Source organism: Oncorhynchus clarkii, chromosome 20, assembly GCF_045791955.1.
Source record: "Oncorhynchus clarkii lewisi isolate Uvic-CL-2024 chromosome 20, UVic_Ocla_1.0, whole genome shotgun sequence".
In the NCBI taxonomy this organism is placed as follows: Eukaryota; Metazoa; Chordata; class Actinopteri; order Salmoniformes; family Salmonidae; genus Oncorhynchus; species Oncorhynchus clarkii.
In genome coordinates, this window is record NC_092166.1 from 56,900,868 (window position 1) to 56,921,395 (window position 20,528).

The following is a 20,528-nucleotide window of genomic DNA, read 5'->3' on the forward strand; positions in this document are numbered from 1 at the left end:
CAATATTTCAAAAATGCAATTATCATATCTTTGATTTATTCACATAATTCATAACTTCTGGTCTGATACAGTATCACAGAGGTACTTTTTTAAAATTCATTTCAAATATATTTACAATTGTTCTAACATAGTAGTATGAAAACTGTACAATAGAGCATAGAAAAAAATGCAAAAGAAACAATATACAACTTTTTTTATATCCAATATATAAGATATGAAAAATGTCCTGTAGAACCATGAACTACAGCATTGATTAAAAAATATGTTGCATCTCAACATATAAGTCAAATGTAAAGTAACAAAAGATGCGAGCAACATGACAAACAATGTTTTAAAAGTAAATTATGTTTCATGAATAGGTGCTTTGAACAAGGGTCTCATTGCTCTTTCATTCACAACAATATTAGAGCTTCACTGTGGATTCATTCACACACAAAAGCAAAACAGAAACTTCATGTGCCACACGTTCTCTTTTGCACTTTCTATGGGTCTTTCGGAAACAAGTGCTTACTGCTCACTGTAATGAAAACCTATTACTGTTAGTTTAGCTGAGCAGAAACTATTCGATGTCAAGCTTCAGAGACTTAAGAAATGCATGGGCTGTCTCACTGTTTTCATTTTGTTCCATGTTGTTATATTGGCTTGGTCCATTAAATCATATACTGTAAATCTATGCTTGGAGGTGCATTTTCATTAAATATCTTATGTTAGTGAGATAAAATCCACAGGTGTAACTAAGGGCCTCACTCAATTAAGAAACTCCAGACTTTTGTGATGGGACTAGATAGATGTAATGAATTGGGTCTAACTTCAGTATGTCATCATACAGTACCAGTCAAAAGTTTGGACACCTATTCATTCAAGGGTTTTTCTTTATTTTACTATTATTTTAGAATAATAGTGAAGACATAAAAACTATGAAATAACATATATGGAATCTTGTAGTAACCAAAAAAGTGTCAAACAAATATATTTTACATTTGAGATTCTTCAAAGTAGCCACCCTTTGCTTTGATGGCATCTTTGCACACTCTTGGCATTCTCTCAACCAGCTTCATGCGGTAGTCACCTGGAATGCATTTCAATTAACAGGTGTGCCTTGATAAAAGTAAATTTGTGGAATGTCTTTCCTTCTTAATGTGTTTGAGCCAATCAGTTGTGTTTTGACAGGGGTGGGGGTGGCTTTCAGATGATAGCCTTATTTGGTAAAAGACCAAGTCCATATTATGGCAAGAACAGCTCAAATAAACAAATAGAAACAACAATCCATCATTACTTTAAGACATGGTCAGTCAATCTGGAAAATAACAAGAACTTTGTAAGTTTCTTCAAGTGCAGTCACAAAAACCATCAAGCGCTATGATGAAACTGGCTCTCATTGAGGACCACCACAGGAAAGGAAGACCCAGAGTTACCTCTGCTGCAGAGGATACGTTCATTAGAGTTAACTGCACCTCAGATTGCAGCCTAAATAAATGCTTCAGAGTTCAAGTAACAGACCCATCTCAACATCAACTGTTCAGAGGAGACTGTGTGAATCAGGCCTTCATGGTTGAATTGCTGCAAAGAAACCACTACTAAACAACACCAATAAGAAGAACAGACATGCTTGGGCCAAGAAACACAAGCAATGGACATTAGACCGGTGGAAATCTGTCATTTGGTCTAATGAGTCCACATTTGAGATTTTTGGTCCCATCCGTCGTGTTTTTGTGAGACGCAGAGTCGATGAATGGATGATCTCCATGTGTAGGTCCGGCCGTGAAGCATGGAGGAGGTGTGATGGTGTTTTGATGGTGACACCGTCAGTGATTTATTTAGAATTCATGGCACACTTAACCAGCATGGCTACCACAGAATTCTGCAGCGATACGCCATACCGTCTGGTTTGCGCTTAGTGTTACTATCATTTGTTTTTCAACAGGACAATGACACAACACACCTCCAGGCTGTGTAAGGGCTATTTGACCAAGAAGGAGAGTGATGGACTGCTGCATCAGATGACCTGGCCTCCACAGTCCCCCGACCTCAACCCAATTGAGATGGTTTGGAATGAGTTGGACCACAGAGTGAAGGAAAAGCAGCCAACAAGTGCTCAGCATGTGTAGGAACCCCTTCAAGACTGTTGGAAAAGCATTCCAGGTGAAGCTGGTTGAGAGAATGCCAAGAGTGTGCAAAGCTGTCGTCAAGACAAAGCATGGCTACTTTGAATCTAAAATCTATGGACTTGTTTAACACTTTTTTGGTTACTACATGATTCCATATATGTTATTTCATAGTTTTGATGTCTTCACTATTATTCTAAAATAATAGTAAAAAAGAAAAACCCTTGAATGAGTAGGTCTGTCCAAACTTTTGACTGGTACTGTATATTCATGATATACTACCATAAACACTCTAAATTCAATAAAATTGCCAATGGTGTTCAAGGCCTCCATCTTCAAGTATGAAATTATTTGAGGTCCATTTACCATGATCAATCTAAGGTGATCAAAGCCTCTCAATTAAAGAGAGGAACATGATCATTCAAATGTTCCACTGCTGAATCATAAACTCTTAAGTGCTGGGTTGCAATTCCTGTCCATGTCCTTGTTGTCCTTTATCAACGCGTGAAATACCTGGAGAGGAGAGAGCAAATCTTAGCAATAAAACTGCAACCGGTCATTCTTTTTAGGCAAACACAATAAATAAACACCTGTAGGTAGAGCTGTGTAGCCTGCATTTCCACAGAAAAAAGCAGACTATCATACAGGTTCTTTCCAATTTATTTCTGTAACTGACATACACCGAGTATACAAAACATTAAGAACATCTGCTCTTATCGATGATATACAGTAGACTGATCCCTTATTGATGTCACTTGTTCAATCCACTCCAGTTAGTGTAAATGAAGGGGAGGAGACAGGTTAAAATCATGATTTTTAAGCCTCGAGACAATTGAGACACGGATTGTGTATGTGTGCCATTCAGAGGGTGAATGGGCAAGCCAAAATATTTAAGTGCCTCTGAACAAAGTATGCTAGTAGGTGCCAGGCGCACTAGTTTGTGTCAAGAACTGCAACGCTGCTGGGGTTTTCCGCGCTCAACAGTTTCCTGTGTGTGTCGAGAGTGGTTCACCACCCAAATGACATTCAGCTAACTTGACACAACTGTGGGAAGCATTGGAGTGAACATGGGCTAGCATTCCTGTGGAACGCTTTCGACACCTTGTAGAGTCCATGCCCCGACAAATTGAGGCTGTTCTGTGGGGCAAAAGGGAAGGTGTTCCTAATGTTTTGTGTACTCAATGTACATTCATTCACCTGTAGGTGGTGTAGTATATGAATTGTTGGACCCAACAAGTGCGAATCTATGATAAAGATGTCTTTCATATAGCAGTGGCTGAGTTATGTGTAATTTCTAAACTGCTCCTGGCCACACAAGTGGCACATGTGACGGACGGGCAGACCAGGGACTGGACATAACTACAGGCTATTTTTGAGGAATTCTGGGAGCATGACCCAGTTCACTCAATAGGCTACAGAAATGGCTTCAACTCAACCACATAATAACATTCTTGTATGTTTATTGTCACTCCGCGCAAACGTATCCATTTTCTCACTTTCATGTCTTCTTCTGTTTAAAGGAACTGACCTGGGACCATTTTCTGTTTCCATTGAGCATGGGCGCGGCCGCAATGCAGGCGAACAGCCTATCTGAGCCTATATCCTCAGGGAGGCGTGTCAGAAACTGGGCGCTGCGGATGAAATCCAACTGTAGGAGCACGTCCTCATACAGACGCAGAATCCCCAGACCCGTCCGGAACAGGAACTCCTCGCCGTCACGACAGAATACGTCCCACACGCGACACGCCACGTCCAATGGCAACGACTTACTGTACAGAGTGAAGATCCTGTACACAGACACAGAAGCATGCATTCACAAACGAATGAACGCAAGCAAGTTCACCACACACACACACGCACACGCACAAAAGTGGCAGTTAGCAGAATGGTGAATGCAGATGATTTAATCTAGAGCTGACAGTAGCTGTGCTCTTATAACTGTGAATACTGAGCTGATAGCATGACTGGAACTAAAAGTTGAAGGCCACACTAAAGAGAGCTGCAACATACCTTCAAATGTTCACAGAGATCCCATAGGTACTTACCAGTCTATGAGATAGAGATCTGGGGTGAGGTTGGAGCTCTGGAAGTGGTTAAATAGTCTTGGGAGGTTCTCTTCAAAGAACACCTCGAATGCAGCAAAGTATTTCAGCATCTAGAGAAGAAGAACGGTAGCGAGAGATTCAGTGACGACTAACTCAGTCCTGTTAAAGTCGTTTTTAGAGAGAGGACAATTTTCCCACAGTGGCCCCTGCGGAAGTGGGCCTCACCAGATCATGGTCCACTCTGAAAAAGGCCAGCTGACAGGGTTTGTTGAGCAGGTTAGCGAATGCGATGAAGGCATCAGCTTCCTCCAGGTTGAGGATTAACACTGCAGCTATGAAGGACATGCCCTGGACCTGAACGAGAACAGAGCCGCCATTTCACTTTACAACCCCCGCAGTATGGGAGAAAATAAGGACAAAGAGTGCTGTTTTGACTTGTTACTCACATATCCCACGTCAGGTCTGTAACAGGTGTAGGCCCCCAGCACACTGTGGAGGAGGTCATGATATGGCCCACCCTGTGGTTGAAGACAATCAGAGGATGAGAAATGCCATGGAGCGCACACACACACACACATACAAACACACACACGGGGTAAGAGATTTACTGTACCTTCTGGAAGATAAAAAGAGGAGGGAATGTGCGGGATATGTCCAGCTTGATCAGGTCCAGACTGGACTCTCTGTCTGCCAGCGATGCCCCATCTCGGATCGAAACACGAACAAATTATGTTAAAAACATCATAAGAGAAAGGATAAAACGGAACCATTTCAGTTTGCTACAATAAACTGATCTCCAGCTTGTCTGACCTCTCTGTATCGTTGTTTGTGCATGATAGGCCGAGTAACTCAGCAATCAATGACCGATACAGAGACACTGATGCAGTGCCAATATTTTGTAACCTAAAACGATGCCAAGAGGAGACAGGCTGCAAATCTCTCTGTTCAGCTCTATTAAATCCTGTTGGATCCATCTCCTAAGGCTCTCGTTGGCAAAAACAGTCTTTCTAATGCGCTACAGATGTTAGCGCTTTGAATGTGTCACTATTGACTCTCAGTACTGGACCAATGGGCAGACAGTCTGACATGATGGTAGAAACAGGCGCTTTACAGATCACTAGAGGAAAAACAACAGAAAGCCTTTGCACCAAGCCTGCAAATGGCTGCTGAGTGAGGGGGTTTGTGCAGTAATGTGACGCCAATGTGGCGGCAGCACTGCTAAGTTTTAGTTCCACAATGTGTCAAGGACCTCAGATGTAAAAGCAACGAGAGGAAATAGCTTTGTCTCAAACAGGAAGAGAGGAGAATGGATGTGTGTGTGCGTTTGAGGCTGAGATTCACAGTCTTGTCCCCTGAGGGCTTCTCCCCACCCACCCCACCCCCGCCTCAGACCAACCGTCAGCCTCTGTTTCTGAACCCGTCTCACTGAAACTCCTCCATCTCTCCTTTGCTCTGGAGAGGAATATTTCATACAGCTCTGTAGAAAAGGAAAGAAGATTACTCTCTCAATGAGTCAGGACGTCTACTTTGCATTTTTCTGGAAACCACAAAGGCACTTTCTGGCAGTGAAACATGGAGGCAATCCAGAAATTCCTCCCACTCACAACACAACAGGCTGGTACATATACTCCAGCTGAAAGTGGGGAAAGTGCTTGTTTTGTTAGAAAACAAACAATACCCGCGCACTACATTTTTAGATGTACAACGTTGGCCATGTTAATACATTCCAATGTACTTTATGTATATTGACACATAACTTGACTTTGTATGTATTTTTCTGAATGCAAATCTGATCCTTTTCTGCCATTGGGAATACTGAATTATGCTGGGCGTTCTAGGAGTTATGACTATTGAAACACCATTACATACCGGGGGTGATGTTGAGCTCGTTGCCTATGGCCAGGCTCCAGACCTTTCCTCGGACATTGGGGGGCAAGCCCTGCCACCAGAGCTCTCGCACCCGTCGAGTGTTACGCCTACAGGGGGACACAAACAGACTGGCATGGGTCTCCTGCACATGGGAGCCCTGACCTATGCCTACAAGCCTACTGACCGACTGGTTTACTGACCAAGTTACTGACTGGCTGATTGAGTCGACTGGTTCACTGACTGATTGGCTGTCTGGCTGGCTAATTAAATGGCTGACTGGCAGAAAAACTGACTGAGTTACTGACTGAATACTGTACCAGAGGAGGCTCCTCAGAGGGTGAAGGACCGTCCTCCTCATAGCTAAAACCAAATCATTGATTAAAACACTGTTTTGCAATGAAGGTCTACAGTAACATCACCAGCACTCTGTAGGGTAACGCCATGGTGAAGCCACAGGACAGTTAGCTTCTGTCCTCCTCGGGGGTACATTGACTTCAATACAAAACCTAGGATGCTCATGATTTTCACCCCCTTCCATAGACTTACACAGTAATTATGACAACTTCCAGAGGACGTCCTCCAACCTATCAGGGCTTGCAGCATGAACTGACATGTTGTCCACCCAATCAAAGGATCAGAGAATGAATCTAGTACTGAAAGCATAAGCTACAGCTAGCTGGCACTGCAGTGCATACAATGTGGTGAGTAGTTGACTCAAAGAGAGACAAAGACAATAGTTCAACTGTTCTTAACAAATTAATTTCTTCCAAAATTAAGGAGAAGCAAGAGAGAGAGAGATTTGGTAGTATTTTTTAAAAACGTTCACTTAGCTCATGAATGCAGCTAGCTAGCTAGTTTAGCCTACTCAAACACTCGGCTCAAACAGAGAGGGATGCTATGTTAGCCAGCTGGCTATGGCTATCCAACACTGGAACTCTTCCAAATCAAGGTAAGCTTTTATTAAGTTATTGCCACCGGGGCACACCGGTGTAACTGCTAAACTGCTTTCTGACTGTACACTGTACTGCATGACTATGATGTGACAACAATGTAGGCTGTGTGTAGCGGTTAGCGGTCAATGGTCATGATTTGAAGGTTTGGCTTGGAAAGTTTTTTTTGCCTGGTCACAGACAGCTGATGTGTTGTGCACTGAAGTCCACAAGCGAAGGGGAAATGTGAGAGGAGGAGAGCGTGTAGATAGTTGGGAGAAGGAATTATATATACAACGAGCAAAGTGATCATGCTGTTTTTATGTGGCTGCTATGAAAGTGAACTGTGTTTGCATGTGATCAGGGGTGTATTCATTTTGCCGATTCGGTTGAAAAATGTTTCTTAAACGGAAGCAAACGGAATGAAACGGGGATAACAATAACTGAATTTATCCAATAGAAACTCTCATTTGCAACTATTTGGACTAATGATTACACCCTAGATCAATAATTTGCAAGGAGGTATTGAATGTGTCACTGTCTGTCATCTTGATTATTCAAAATTCTCTATCTGTGCACCTACGTTGTAAACTTTCATTCATAGGCTAGGTTGTAGCAACATCATGATGGGTAAAGGGAAAATTAGAGTATCATGTAGTAGCCGAAACCTATCGATGTTATATTGAGCTGTGTGACTGGAATATGAATGACAGTCATCCAATATGCTGTAATAGAAACAAGGCCATGCTCATAAAAAATGTATCATCATCCCTCATCTTAAACGGCACCGACCGCCACTGTACTGTACTGACTGGATACTCTCCATCGCTTCCCCATGCCAGTGGAGAGTTGTTTAGCAGGAAGTGACTAGCTAGCTAACTCACGTGTTTTCCCAGTTGGGCAGGATGTCGTTGTTCCAGACCACCATGGCGTTGGCGATGCTTTCCTCCTGCTTAAACCTCTCCTTCATCTCTTTCCTCTTCCTCTGGGCCTCCTTCAATTCTGTGGGGAGGGGGGCACAAATCCTTTGGTTACACTTCATAATAACTTTTAATGAATACGCCATTAGAAATGCTTTTAAATGTTAACAGATGCTTATAAATGCGTTAAAAAAATATCTATCTTATTTTCCTTCTGCTTTACAATTGTTATCATGATGTAAAGTGGCAAAAGTATGTTCAAGTTCTGGCTTTAGCAACGGCTTCAACTGACAGAATGAGCGAAGTAACATCTGGAGGTCTATACAGTGGACAGGTCAAATGCGGCTGACCTCCATTGCACAGCCCTGAAAAGACAGTGAAATGGAAGGGGTGAGAGAGAAATGCATTTAACAGTACCTCTCTTCTTGGCCTCGGCCACCATCTCGTCATACTCCTGGCGGTGACGCTGGGCCTCCTCCACAGACTTGGCAGGAAGGTTCCTGCCGAGAGAGCAGAGGAGACACGGTATCAGTGTCTGTCAGTGTCAATTTCACCGTAATCAGTGCATATCACATAACCGAGGACACAAAATGGTTACTTTTAGTCAAGTTCAACACATTGAAGATTAAAGAGAGATTAACACCTACAAACAGAAAGACTGACTTTGCCTTGCAGACAGTGTGTTTGTTATGGTTCAGGCAACACACTCAGATTTCATATATCTATTCTTAATGAGGGCCTGAGGTCTTGGATCAGAGAGAGCAGCTGAGGTGACCAAGGAGTCTCACAGACAGAGAAACTCAACACCACTTGTTTTTGGACGCTGTGTGCTTCTCACTGTGTTCTTAATAGACACCGCACCCTGGCCTGAGCCTAGTTGAAAATAATGTAGTGTGTGTAATATAGATCCAGTGCCTTGCAAAAGTATTCACCCCCCTTGGCATTTTTCCTGTTTTCTTGCAATACAACCTGTAATTTATATGGATTTTATTTGGATTTCATGTAATTGACATACACAAAATAGTCCAAATTGCTGAAGTGAAATGAAAAAAATAACTTCAAAACAGAAAAGTAGTGCGTGCATATGTATTCACCCCCTTTGACATGAAGCCCCTAAATAAGATCTGGAGCAACCAATTACCTTCAGAAGTCACATAATTAGTTAAATAAAGTCCACCTGTGTGCAAACTAAGTGTCACATGATCTGTCACACCATTTCAGTATACATACCTGTTCTGTTCTGAAAGGCCCCAGAGTCTGCAACACCACTAAGCAAGGGGCACTACCAAGCAAGCAGCACTATGAAAACCAAGGAGCTCACCAAACAGGTCAGGGACAAAGTTGTGGAGAAGTACAGATCAGAGTTGGGTTATAAAATATATCAGAAACTTTGAACACGCCTCGGACCACCATTAAATCCATTATTAAATTTTTTAAAGAATATGGCACCACAACAAACCTGCCAAGAGAGGGATGCACACCAAAACTCATGGACTAGGCAAGTAGGGCATTAATCAGAGAGGCAACAAAGAGACCAAATATAACCCTGAAGGAGCTGCAGCTCCACAGTGGAGATTGGAGTATCTGTCCATAGGACCACTTTAAGCCATACACTCCACAGAGCAGGGCTTTACGGAAGAGTAGCCCAGAAAAAAAGAAGCAAACATGTTTGGTGTTCGCCACAAGGCATGTGGGAGACTCCCCAGACATATGGAAAAAGGTACTATGGTCAGATGCGACTAAATGTAGTTTTTTGGCCATCAAGGAAAACGCTATGTCTGGCGCAAACCCAACACCTCTCATCACCCCGAGAATACCATCCCCACAGTGAAGCATGGTGGTAGCTGTGGGGATGTTTTTCACCGGCAGGGACTGGGAACTAGTCAGAATTGAAGGAATGATGGTTGGCGCTAAATACAGGACAATTCTTGAGGAAAACCTGTTTCAGTCTTCCAGAGATTTGAGACTGGGATGGAGGTTCACCTTCCAGCAGGACAATGACCCTAAGCATACTGCTGAAGCAACACTCAAGTGGTTTAAGGGGAAACATTTACATGTCTTGGAATGGCCTAGTCAAAGCCCAGACCTCAATCCAATTGAGAATCTGAGGTATGACTTAAAGATTGCTGTATATCTTCTGAACTCATCCAACTTGAAGGAGCTGGAGAAGTTTTTCCTTGAAGGGCAAAAATCCCAGTGGCTAGATGTGCCAAGCTTATAGAGACATACCCCAAGAGACTTGCAGCTGTAATTGCTGCAAAAGTTGGCTCTACAAAGTATTGACTTTTGGGGGGTGAATAGTTATGCACGCTCAAGTTATCTGTTTTTTTTTGTCTAATTTCTTGTTTGTTTCACAATAAAAAAATATTTTGCATCTTCAAAGTGGTAGGCATGTTGTGTAAAACAAATGATACAAACCCCCTAAAAATCCTATTTTAATTCCAGGTTGTAAGGTAACAAAATAGGAAAAATGCCAAGGGGGGTGAAAACTTTTGCAAGCCACTGTAGATCTAAACTTTTTCAAAACATTTAGCCTTTTCCCTCTGCAAGGACTGGAGGGCATAATAAACAAGAACAGAGGAACAGACAAAGAAATGGAAAGATGTGACAGAAATAAAGTGGAGAGAGAGTCAGAGGGAGAGATAGTGTGGACTTACGCAGGCCTGTCCTCCAGTATAAGAGCTGTGGTGGACAGTGGCTCAAACTCCAGGTTCTTCCTCCGGCCCTGTTGAGGCTGAGTAGGGGACGTCCCAGCTGACGTTCCCCCAGGCCCAGCCTTGCCCACCCTGGCCTCAAACTCCTGCAGATACATCAAAAACCTGAATCCCTATAGGTACTAGAAAACACAGCCCAAATACAGGTAAACTAGCCTCTTGGGTTTACATTTGAAAGGGAGGAAAGATAGTGGCTTTAGCCGTGAGGGGTGACAGGATCAGCTGACAGGCTTGTGGAAATCACAAGGCCCATGCAGGCAGCAGCCTATATGTCTGGGGAGGGAGAGAGAGAGAGGAATTAGAGAGAGAGAATGAGGGGACTAAATAGTGTGTGATGGTTGGGGGGGGGAGAAAATGGAGGGACTGTGGAGTGTGTGATGGTTGTTGATGACTGTGGAGAGCGATCTGGAGAGAGGTCGAGAGAGAGAGAGAGCATCCTTAGGGTGTACAGTTGAAGTCAGAAGCTTACATACACTTAGGTTGGAGTCATTGAAACTCGTTTTTTCAACCACTCCATACATTTCTTGTTACCAAACTACAGTTTTGACAAGTCGGTTAGGACATCTACTTTGTGCCTGACACAAGTCATTTTTCCAACAATTGTTTACAGATTATTTCACATAGAATTCACAGTATCACAATTCCAGTGGGTCAGAAGTTTACATACACTAGGTTGACTGTGCCTTTAAACAGCTTGGAAAATTCCAGAAAATGATGTCATGGCTTTAGAAGCTTCTGATAGGCTAATTGAAATAATTTGAGTCAATTGGAGGTGTACCTGTGGATGTATTTCAAGGCCCACCTTTAAACTCAGTGCCTCTTTGCTTGACATCATGGGAAAATCAAAAGAAATCAGCCAAGACTTCAGAAAGAAATTGCAGACCTCCACAAGTCTGGTTCATCCTTGGGAGCAATTTCCAAACGACTGAAGGTACCACGTTCATCTGTACAAACAATAGCAAGCAAGTATAAACACCATGGGATGACACAGAAATTATACAGCTCAGGAAGGAGACGCGTTCTGTTTCCTAGAAATTAACGTACTGTGGTGCGAAAGGTGCAAATCAATCCCAGAACAACAGCAAAGGACCTTGTGAAGATGCTGGAGGAAACCAGTACAAAAGTATCTATATCCACAGTAAAACGAGTCCTATATCGACATAACCTGAAAGGCTGCTCAACAAGGAAGAAACCACTGCTATAAAACCGACATAAAAAATCCAAACTACGGTTTGCAACTGCACATGGGGACAAAGATTGTACTTTTTGTAGAAATGTCCTCTGGTCTGAGGAAACAAAAATAGAACTGTTTGGCCATAATGACCATCGTTATGTTTGGAGGAAAAAGGGAGAGGCTTGCAAGCCGAAGAACACCATCCCTACCGTGAAGCATGGGGGTGGCAGCATCATGTTGTGGGGGTGCTTTGCTGCAGGAGGGACTGGTGCACTTCAGAAAATAGATGGCTTCATGAAGAAGGAAAATGATGTGGATATATTGAGGCAACATCTCAATACATCAGTCAGGAAGTTAAAGCTTGGTCGCAAATGGGTCTTTCATATGGACAATGACCCCAAGCATACTTCCAAAGTTGTGGCAAAATGGCTTTGGAGTGGCCATCACAAAGCCCTGACCTCAATCATATAGAAAATTTGTGGGTAGAACTGAAAAAGCGTGTGCAAGCAAGGAGGCCTACAAACCTGACTCAGTTACACCAGCTCTGTCAGGAGGAATGGGCCAAAATTCACCCAACTTATTGTGAGAAGCTTGTGGAAGGCTACCTGAAACATTTGACCCAAGTTAAACAATTTATTTTTAATTCTTAAAATAAATTGGTGATCCTAACTGACCTAAAACTAGGTCTTAGGTCAGTTAGGATTAATTGTCAGGAGTTGTGAAAAACTGAGTTTAAATGTATTTGGCTAAGGTGTATGTAAACTTCCGACTTCAACTGTACATCATGAGTCATGTCTAAGGGGTCAATAAATGCCCCTGATATCCAATGCGTTTGTTTCGTGCAAGTTGGTGCATTGACTATCTAATAGACCAAGTGACTAGATGTATCACCATACATCCCTCAGCTCCACTACACAAAACAAGGCTCACCTTTGACCTTTCACCATGCATGAAACGGATACTGTATGGATGTCAATGGCTACATTGTCTTGTGTTGTGGCTCCTTCAAGACATTTATGGGTAGTAGTTACAAAGGGGGCTATCAGAAGAAAAGGCTGGTAAGGACGGGGGAGGGGAGTGCCGTCTCAGGAGAGTGAGATTTACCAAAACCAGTGAAGAATAACAGCCACCATAGTAAAAGTGGAGAAATAGGCACTGCTTTTTCACCATTTGATTGCTGCTGTCCTATAGTACTTAGAAAAGGTCAGAGTTGAACTGTGTTTAACCAACACCAATGCTTTTCTAGAGGCACACTATCATATATAATCACAAAGTGTATACCAGAAAAGCATATAGATCTCTGGGACCACTTGTAATGTCAAAGTGTATATACAATCATCATGTAATCAACTGTGTTTATTAATAAATGTCAAGTCAAATATATCAATGTAAGGTAAACCAAAAAAGCAATTCTTAGTAATTTTCCCAATTTCACTAATATCATCAAAATCAATCAATCATAGCACATTTTTGGACTCATGCAGTAGTATTTACCCAATTAAGTAGAAGATTGTTGAAAAATAATGTTAAAAAGTAACATCTACATTCTTAAGACACAAGTTGAAAATGGTACAGTAGCTGCTTCCGGTCATGTCATTTTGATTTACAGCCGTGTAAAAACACTGGTTTTAAATGTCCAAATTCATAATCAATATGCTGAAATAAGTTGTGATACTGCATGTTGAAGACCAATACATAAACATTACTCCCTACACACTTGTCAGGCTTGTGTTCAAATTCTTTGGATTTTGCTAAATTAGTAACTTAAAAACTGCTCATGCATCAACATTTGTCAAGCAGCCACGCCAGACAGAAATTGATTAGCTTGTTCTACTGTAATCAATAGCGTGCACAGAGGAATCACTCACATGGATATTGTATGTAAATCAATGGTACTGGGACAATTGTCTGCCGCTACCATTTTTCGCTCTTCTGAAAGACAAACGACAACGAACTTGGGTATACTACCAGTCAATAGATAAGAACCTGTAGTGGCCATTTATCAACTCATCGCCCTGTGGGACAAAGTTTACGGTAGATGACCAATATGAAAAAGTAAACGACAATGGATAATTTCAACAAATAATTGCTCCACAGGTAGTTCTACATAGTGATGGGTTGGTTCTCATTTGAGTGACAGCTTGACTGTCAAATCTGTGCATTTGTTTGTGGCCAGAGGCTTTTAGAAAGAGTGCGCCCTGATTTTCCCATTGCCATTTGAGTTTGAAAAGGACAAACACGTTCTTACATGCTGACCACAGCGCTTGAGTCGCATGCGCGAGCGTTGCAAAATAAACGTACACATATATGTTATTCAATTATCGCGCACGTCTACGTAGCCAGGCGCTAAAAATAGAACTTGGTTCTATTTGTAAAGCACAACGTGCTGCAAGTCCTGCCTCTCCCATCTCCTCATTGGTTTTTAGGAGGATATACCTACGTGCCATCTCCTCATTGGTTTTTAGGAGCATATACCATCGTGGGTGATTGAAAGATGAACTGAGGTCCACACTCCAGTTCAGTCGGTTGTGGTAATGCACCTTAAAGTTGGTTGCCAACCGCCATATAAAGTCCAGAGAAGAAGAAGCCTAAAGGAGGAGAGATTACTAGAAACGAACTCGGTTGACCGTTTTATCTGTGGATTAATTGTCAAAGTAGAGGTGCATGTCCATTTGTCCATTTCAGGTAAAAAAAAATTAATATTTGTACCTTTATTTAACTATGCAAGTCAGTTAAGAACAAGTTCTTATTTTCAATGACGGCCTAGGAACAGTGGGTTAACTGCCTGTTCAGGGGCAGAACGACAGATTTGTACCTTGTCAGCTCGGGGGTTTGAACTTGCAACCTTCAGGTTACTAGTCCAACGCTCTAACCACTAGGCTACCCTGCCGCCCCCTAACAACCCAATGTTTATTTAGCAACAGCAAGCTAGCTAGCTAGCTAAATTGCCATAAATCTTAAATGCTTTTCGACCTGTCCCCAAATTAATATAATTGGTTCAGAGTTTGTTTTGATATTTCAACCTGCGTGTCCTGATCGCGTCTGGTGTAAGTGGACAAAATCAACTTGCGCGCATGCAGTCTGGTCAGCATTGCTAGACATGCGACAGACAAGCGCATATGATAAAATCAATGGTACCAAACCAAAGATATTCATTTATTTAAATCAATCGATTTAGTGTCATCTTGATGACTATAAATGTTTATATTAAGTTCACCAATCTGAGGTTAAAATGTGTAATTTCACTTTGTTGCTTGAGGTGAAAATGCAAGCTTGTGTAAGGTAGTAACACAAACTGCCCACATTAGGGAAATTAGCGTATTATTAAATAACTGAATATGGCAAAACAACTCAACATGTCAATTTCGGATGTTAGAATATGTTGCCTAGTCAAACAATTGCAACAATGACATCTATTTTTCACTCATTTAACCATTTATAGTTTTTTTTTTAATGCCCTCAAACACAATTTAACTCGGAGCTCTAATCTAGTTTCCATTGTGTCTGTGTAGCTGAACGTCCGCTGTCCATAATAAGGAATACAGGCAAATCTAATAGATCTATCACATTTGAGAACGTATGTAAGGGAAAATGGATCACAACACTCTGGATTACAACATTTTGAGCCACAGAGTCTATGAGCTGCTGGAGCTATGGCAAGAGTCTCAGAGACCTTGTGATTGTCGAATATTACTTTGATACTGCATTAAATTATGATTATTTTTTCCCCCAGCATGCATTTTCCCCTACTCTGTTAGTACTAGGGTGGGCATGGACATGAGTTGTATGGTCAATGGAAATGGTTGCTTAGCAGCCCCATGCAGATAGGAGATTGAGAAGATGACTGAAAAGGAAACTCGAGAAAGTCCATACCCCTGCGCTTAAGAGATTTGGTGTGGACACAGACGCGAGACCATCTGGAGTACTCTCCTGATGAAAGAAGAACAACGTTTAAACTCAGTTCAAAAGTGTCTATCAAAAAAAGAAGAAGAATAGTGTCAAGTCATTCAGGGTAACCACTTTATTTGGATAGTCCATCTGTAGATGCTCTACAGACTATCAGTAACATTTCAACTAACTATCTATTAACCCTATCCCAAACCTTAACCCTTATCCTAGCCCTAAGCTTAACCCTTATTCTAAACCTAACTCTAACCTTAACCTTAGCAGATAGTTTGTTGATCGTATGACCACCTGTAGAGCATCTACCGATGGACTATTCGGACTATCCAAATAAAGTGTGACCCTTCAGTACACATCCAATCCACATAAGCAACTTTGCCCTTTGGCACTGGAAAGGAAGATAGGCAACTTTATTGAAAGGGCCTCTGTTGGAGATGCAATTCAATCCCTACCCCTGCAGGTAGAATAACTGCATGAAGGATCAACCCATCACCTGAGCTTCTATACGGCACATTTCTGGAACACATTACAGATGGACCCTCTGACACCTAGATCCCTACTCTAACCTGTGTAGCTCACTCTAGATGAGGTCACTCTCTTTTAGTCATAATCTCAGTAGGACAGTGAGGCTTATAAACGCTCATCTCTCATCTCGTCTGCAGCTGTATGTACTAGAGTTGAGTGCACTACTAATCCAGTGAAGGGAGACATTTAACTGGCTTCAGTGTCTGTTTCCATCCAGGCATGAAATCATGCATTAGTGCCTCCAATGACTGTGGAGACGGACCTGTACCTGCATGGCAGAGTAGGGGAGGGAGACAGGGAGTGAGGAGAAGAGGGAGAGAGAGGAAGGAAGGACATAGCCAGGGGCTGAGGGCAGGAGATGGGCATAATTCAAACTCAATCGAGGCTCAACATACCAGGCAAGAGGCATACACCTTGAATAAGATCTACTCTTTACTCAGGCAGTGAGCCAGGCAGCTAGCCAGCCCCTGGGACAGAGCCAGGCCCCAGGGCTTGCCAGGCTTGCCAGGCTCCAACCTGGATGACCTGAACCCTACTCTCTCGTCGGTGTTGGGAAGGAGTAGGCCAAGTACAGGCCGACTAAAGCCTTTGTCACACCACTATATATAAGCTCTGATGCCATTATTACCAGGCACTCTATTATAGGATTCTCAGAAGAAATGATATCTGACGTTAAAGAATCTACTCGAGCTGTGAGCATGAGATGCTATCAGTATGCTACCTGGTCAGACAAGTATAGGTGAGTTGTCAGAATAGGGCGTAGGGAATGATTGTTATGCTGTGTCATTGCGTGTTGCACAAGGCTGCAATTTTACTGTGTCTGTTTCAAGTGGCAACTAGTGAATCGTGTGATACAAAACAAAAGGGCTACAATACAATGTATCATAGGTGAAGGAGTTGAACAGAAGGGGTGTAAATTACTTTGAGATTAAACAGTTGTAGTCCTTTACTTTCTTTAAAGCATTAAGCTATGTTAACAAATTGAGGTTAGGTACATAAGGCTGACATAATCCCTATTCATTAGGGTTAAGTCCTGACTAGCACTTGGGAAAAAATGATCTAGGCTAAATATTGAGCTCATGGCATCCACCTCGACTTTACTAGTACATTCCTAGATGACGCACTTGCTGGATTCCCTCCAGGCGGGGTCAGATAGCTTTCTCTCCCATACACAATACTTTACAGGAAGTTAGGTCAGTTAATAGGTCTGTGAATAACTACTGTAGCAGTGACATCGGGGCCAACATTCAAAAAGCTTCTCAGAGTAGGAGTGTGGATCTAGGATCAGTTTTGTCTTTCAAATAATAATGAATAAGATTATATGGACAGGGATGACCTGATCCTAGATCCGCACTCTAACTCTCATATGCTTTATGTATACGGGCCCAGGGCCTCCATGTCAATGAAATCCTTTTCATTATGATCTAAAAGACACAGCTGATCCTAGATCAGCACTCCTAATCTGACATGCTTTATTCATGAATATGGGCCTGGGACACCAACCTGCTGTATGGTCCTGGAGTCCTTGGGAGCGCTCTCTCTAGCGGGAACCTTCCCAAACAGCTTCCAACCAGGAACATTCTGAGACGGACCCTTCGGCTCTCTCTGCTTCTTGGGAAATAAACTCCTGACCAGACAGAAAAGCCAGGACAATGAGTGGGCAATTTTTAATGATGACACACTTATTTTATTCCCCCTGTCAGCTAAACGGTTTTGATGAGTCGACGTACTGAGAAATCAGGGTTATTAAATGTCTTTCTGAATCACTTTGAATCAATTTCACCTGATCCTATGCGGGACCATAAACCTAGGGGTTAACACTTCACATGAAGGTTCACAAAGGAGTTATAAGTAGCTCATAAACTGTTATTTATTATATTATATCAATCAAATGTATTTATAAAGCCCTTCTTACATCAGCTGATGTCACAATATTATAGCTACCAATCATGGCCTAAGTATTTATTAGAGATGTATAAACTATCTATGAACTAATAATGAAGTGTTTCTAATTAATTTGCACCTACTGTAAAGTGTAACAACCTAGTGTGTGGGAACACCGTTACTACAGTATTCACTGCAGCTGGCTCCATTTCCACCAGGTCTCTGCCTGCTCTAAATGTTGAATGAGACAGAGGCCTAGTTCTAGTCGCTGGCTTTGTTTGTTATGTCCTGGTGTGCCGTTACAATACCAATACACAGTTTTGCAAGGCGAGGAAGATTAATGGCAGTGACTGCTGTTTTAAAGGGTTTAAATTGCATCAATAATATGGCTATACGGAGTATAAAAGGCACACCTTGATGTAAAGCGAAGTAAGCACACGGTGACAAAGTTTGTACCTCTCGTTCCTTGCAGAAAATGCAAATAATCTCAGCCAACAAATACAACAACTCATTTACCTGCCAAAATACTCAGCAATGCCGGGTCTTTTGGACTGTAAAGCCAGTTCTGAGGGGTCTGCCGAGACTACACTCAGGCCCTCTGGTATATCCCCTGGGGCAGACTGACGTCTGCTGGACTCAAAGGTGTTCCTGGAGCTCAGACTGACATCCATGAATCGGAGGTCACTGTGGCCCTGGGCCCCCAGCTCCGCAAAGGTCTCCCCATCCTCATCCCCTGGACTGAGAATGGTGGAGGAGTCATAGCTCACACTGTTGGGCACAGTCCTGGTCCTGAGCGCCTGAGGATGGGGTCTGGAAGAAAGATCATCTCCTAGGTGACCAGATGCTGAAGGTTCCTCTCCCTGAATGGTGTCTGGTTTAGCACTGACCCTACATGGGTCTTTCGTTGGTGCTGGGCTTGATGGTAAACCCTGAGAGTTGAGATTGGATGTAGCACCACCAGATAGATCTCCTGCTACGTTAGCTTGTGTCCTAGGCTGGGCCCCGGCTCCGTCAGGTTCCACTCTGATATTGCAGGATTCGTGATGTCCCTCCCTTGCACTCATTGCAATTGAGGAGGGTTTTTCACACTGTGTGTTAGAGAGACATGTTGCAGCTCCATCCAAAATAATTGTTACAACTGTCTCTGTGTGTAACTTGGCGCTGCTGTGTCCTATAAATAATCCACCATTTGCCATTTTGGCCTCCTTGTCAGGGGTCATACTCCAGTTAATCGGTGGCCTAATAACAGCATCACTGCTGAGGGTGCTCTGAATAACACTGTCTGTGTCCCAATTCGAGAGCCCCTCTGGAACAGTCCGGGAGGCAGCTGTGCAGCTCAGTTCAAGCTGTCCATTGCAGGAGTGTTTCAATGACTCTACAGTCTCAGCTGCTGTCACAAAGTTCAATGGTGGATGACAGGCATCTACTTCTTCTGCAGAGGATTCCTTGTTCTTCTCTGCCAGTGAAATCCTCTGGAGTGCATTCCCGTCCATTTCCTCTCGATTCACTGCAGCGACAGCAGAGGAGGTCTCTGCCTTGGCGCCTACCATTGTTGACACAGTAAACCCGTTTGTAGCAGAGTCACAACCTGGCTCAGGAATAACACAATTGCTTACAGTGCCACCGGATGGACTGTCAGTAACTAAAACCGTGGAACGGCCAATATCCTCTCCTGCTTCACCCGACTCCCTGTTGTCACTGCAACCCGTTGCGTCCCTGCTGACATGTTTAGAGATACGAGCTGCCGCTTCGGCGGTACCGTGAGACAGCGGCTGGGTGACATATGTGCTGCTGGTCCCCTTTTCGTTCACACCAACACAGAAAGCCGGTGGAGAAGAGACATTATATGCCTTTTCCATGTCATTCACATTCCCTACACCACTGCTCCATAACAAAAACGCTGTGGTGGCTGGTTCAGCTTTGCTTGCTCTTTCCCCGTTTTTCCTTGTCTAGCTATTATGCCTATCATGATCTCAGAGAGTATCCCTCCTTACGACGCATAATCAAAATACGGTTGCTATTCCGAGCGACGGCGGCAGGAAAAGGGGGAATATCAGTCGCCTGGTCGTGTATAATTTTTGTTATTAGAAAAACCGGCAGCCGCCCCCATTTGGGCGGTGAGCAGGAGCCATTTTGAGATTCCAATGACGTAGAAGGGGAGAGCAAATCACCAGCCACGCAGACGGAAAATATGGGATGAGGGGACATCTGCTGTCCATACGGAGCTATAACACGCCTGGTTTATCCGAGACTAGTTTTTTTTTAAAGCACAACGCGCAAGTATTCAGGCTTCGTTGGTTCAGCACAAGTATCCCGTCTTTTGTAACGGAACACACAACAATGGAGGTAGGCTAAGACCTGGAAAGAGTTGATCACTCAATAGGCTACAGTTTAATTTGGTTCACTTCATATACACAGACCACCTGTAGAGCCCAGTTTAGTTTCAGCACCATGGAAAGC

At 42.9% G+C, this 20,528-nt stretch overlaps 1 protein-coding gene across 2 annotated transcripts; it reads right to left on the minus strand.

The window, feature by feature from the left end:
- Positions 1-14: 14 nt before the first annotated feature.
- On the minus strand, positions 15-20,219 carry LOC139376556 (TBC1 domain family, member 12b). Of its 2 annotated transcripts, XM_071119286.1 has the most exons (14): positions 18,585-20,219; positions 17,688-17,811; positions 15,630-15,686; positions 10,526-10,668; positions 8,286-8,368; positions 7,833-7,950; positions 6,020-6,126; positions 5,547-5,627; positions 4,764-4,855; positions 4,597-4,668; positions 4,376-4,504; positions 4,151-4,260; positions 3,634-3,892; positions 15-2,618 (listed from the first exon to the last, which is right to left on the minus strand). In XM_071119286.1, exons 1-14 carry the CDS (start codon positions 19,925-19,927, stop codon positions 2,547-2,549), a joined length of 2,790 nt encoding a protein of 929 aa, XP_070975387.1. In that variant the 5' UTR covers positions 19,928-20,219; the 3' UTR covers positions 15-2,546. The 2 variants fall into 2 exon arrangements, with proteins under 2 accessions (XP_070975387.1, XP_070975388.1); XM_071119287.1 differs by lacking the exon at positions 15,630-15,686 and having other exon boundaries at positions 18,585-20,142.
- Between the last annotated feature and the right edge of the window lie 309 nt (positions 20,220-20,528).

Coding starts and splice junctions, on each gene's coding strand:
- LOC139376556 (XM_071119286.1), bottom strand. CDS start 19,927: ATGGAAAAGGCATATAATGTCTCTTCTCCACCGGCTTTCTGTGTTGGT. Junction 10,669..15,629: donor CAAATCTCTTAAGCGCAGGG/GTATGGACTTTC, acceptor ATGTATCTGCAG/GAGTTTGAGGCCAGGGTGGG. Junction 3,893..4,150: donor GATCTCTATCTCATAGACTG/GTAAGTACCTAT, acceptor GTCTGTGTACAG/GATCTTCACTCTGTACAGTA.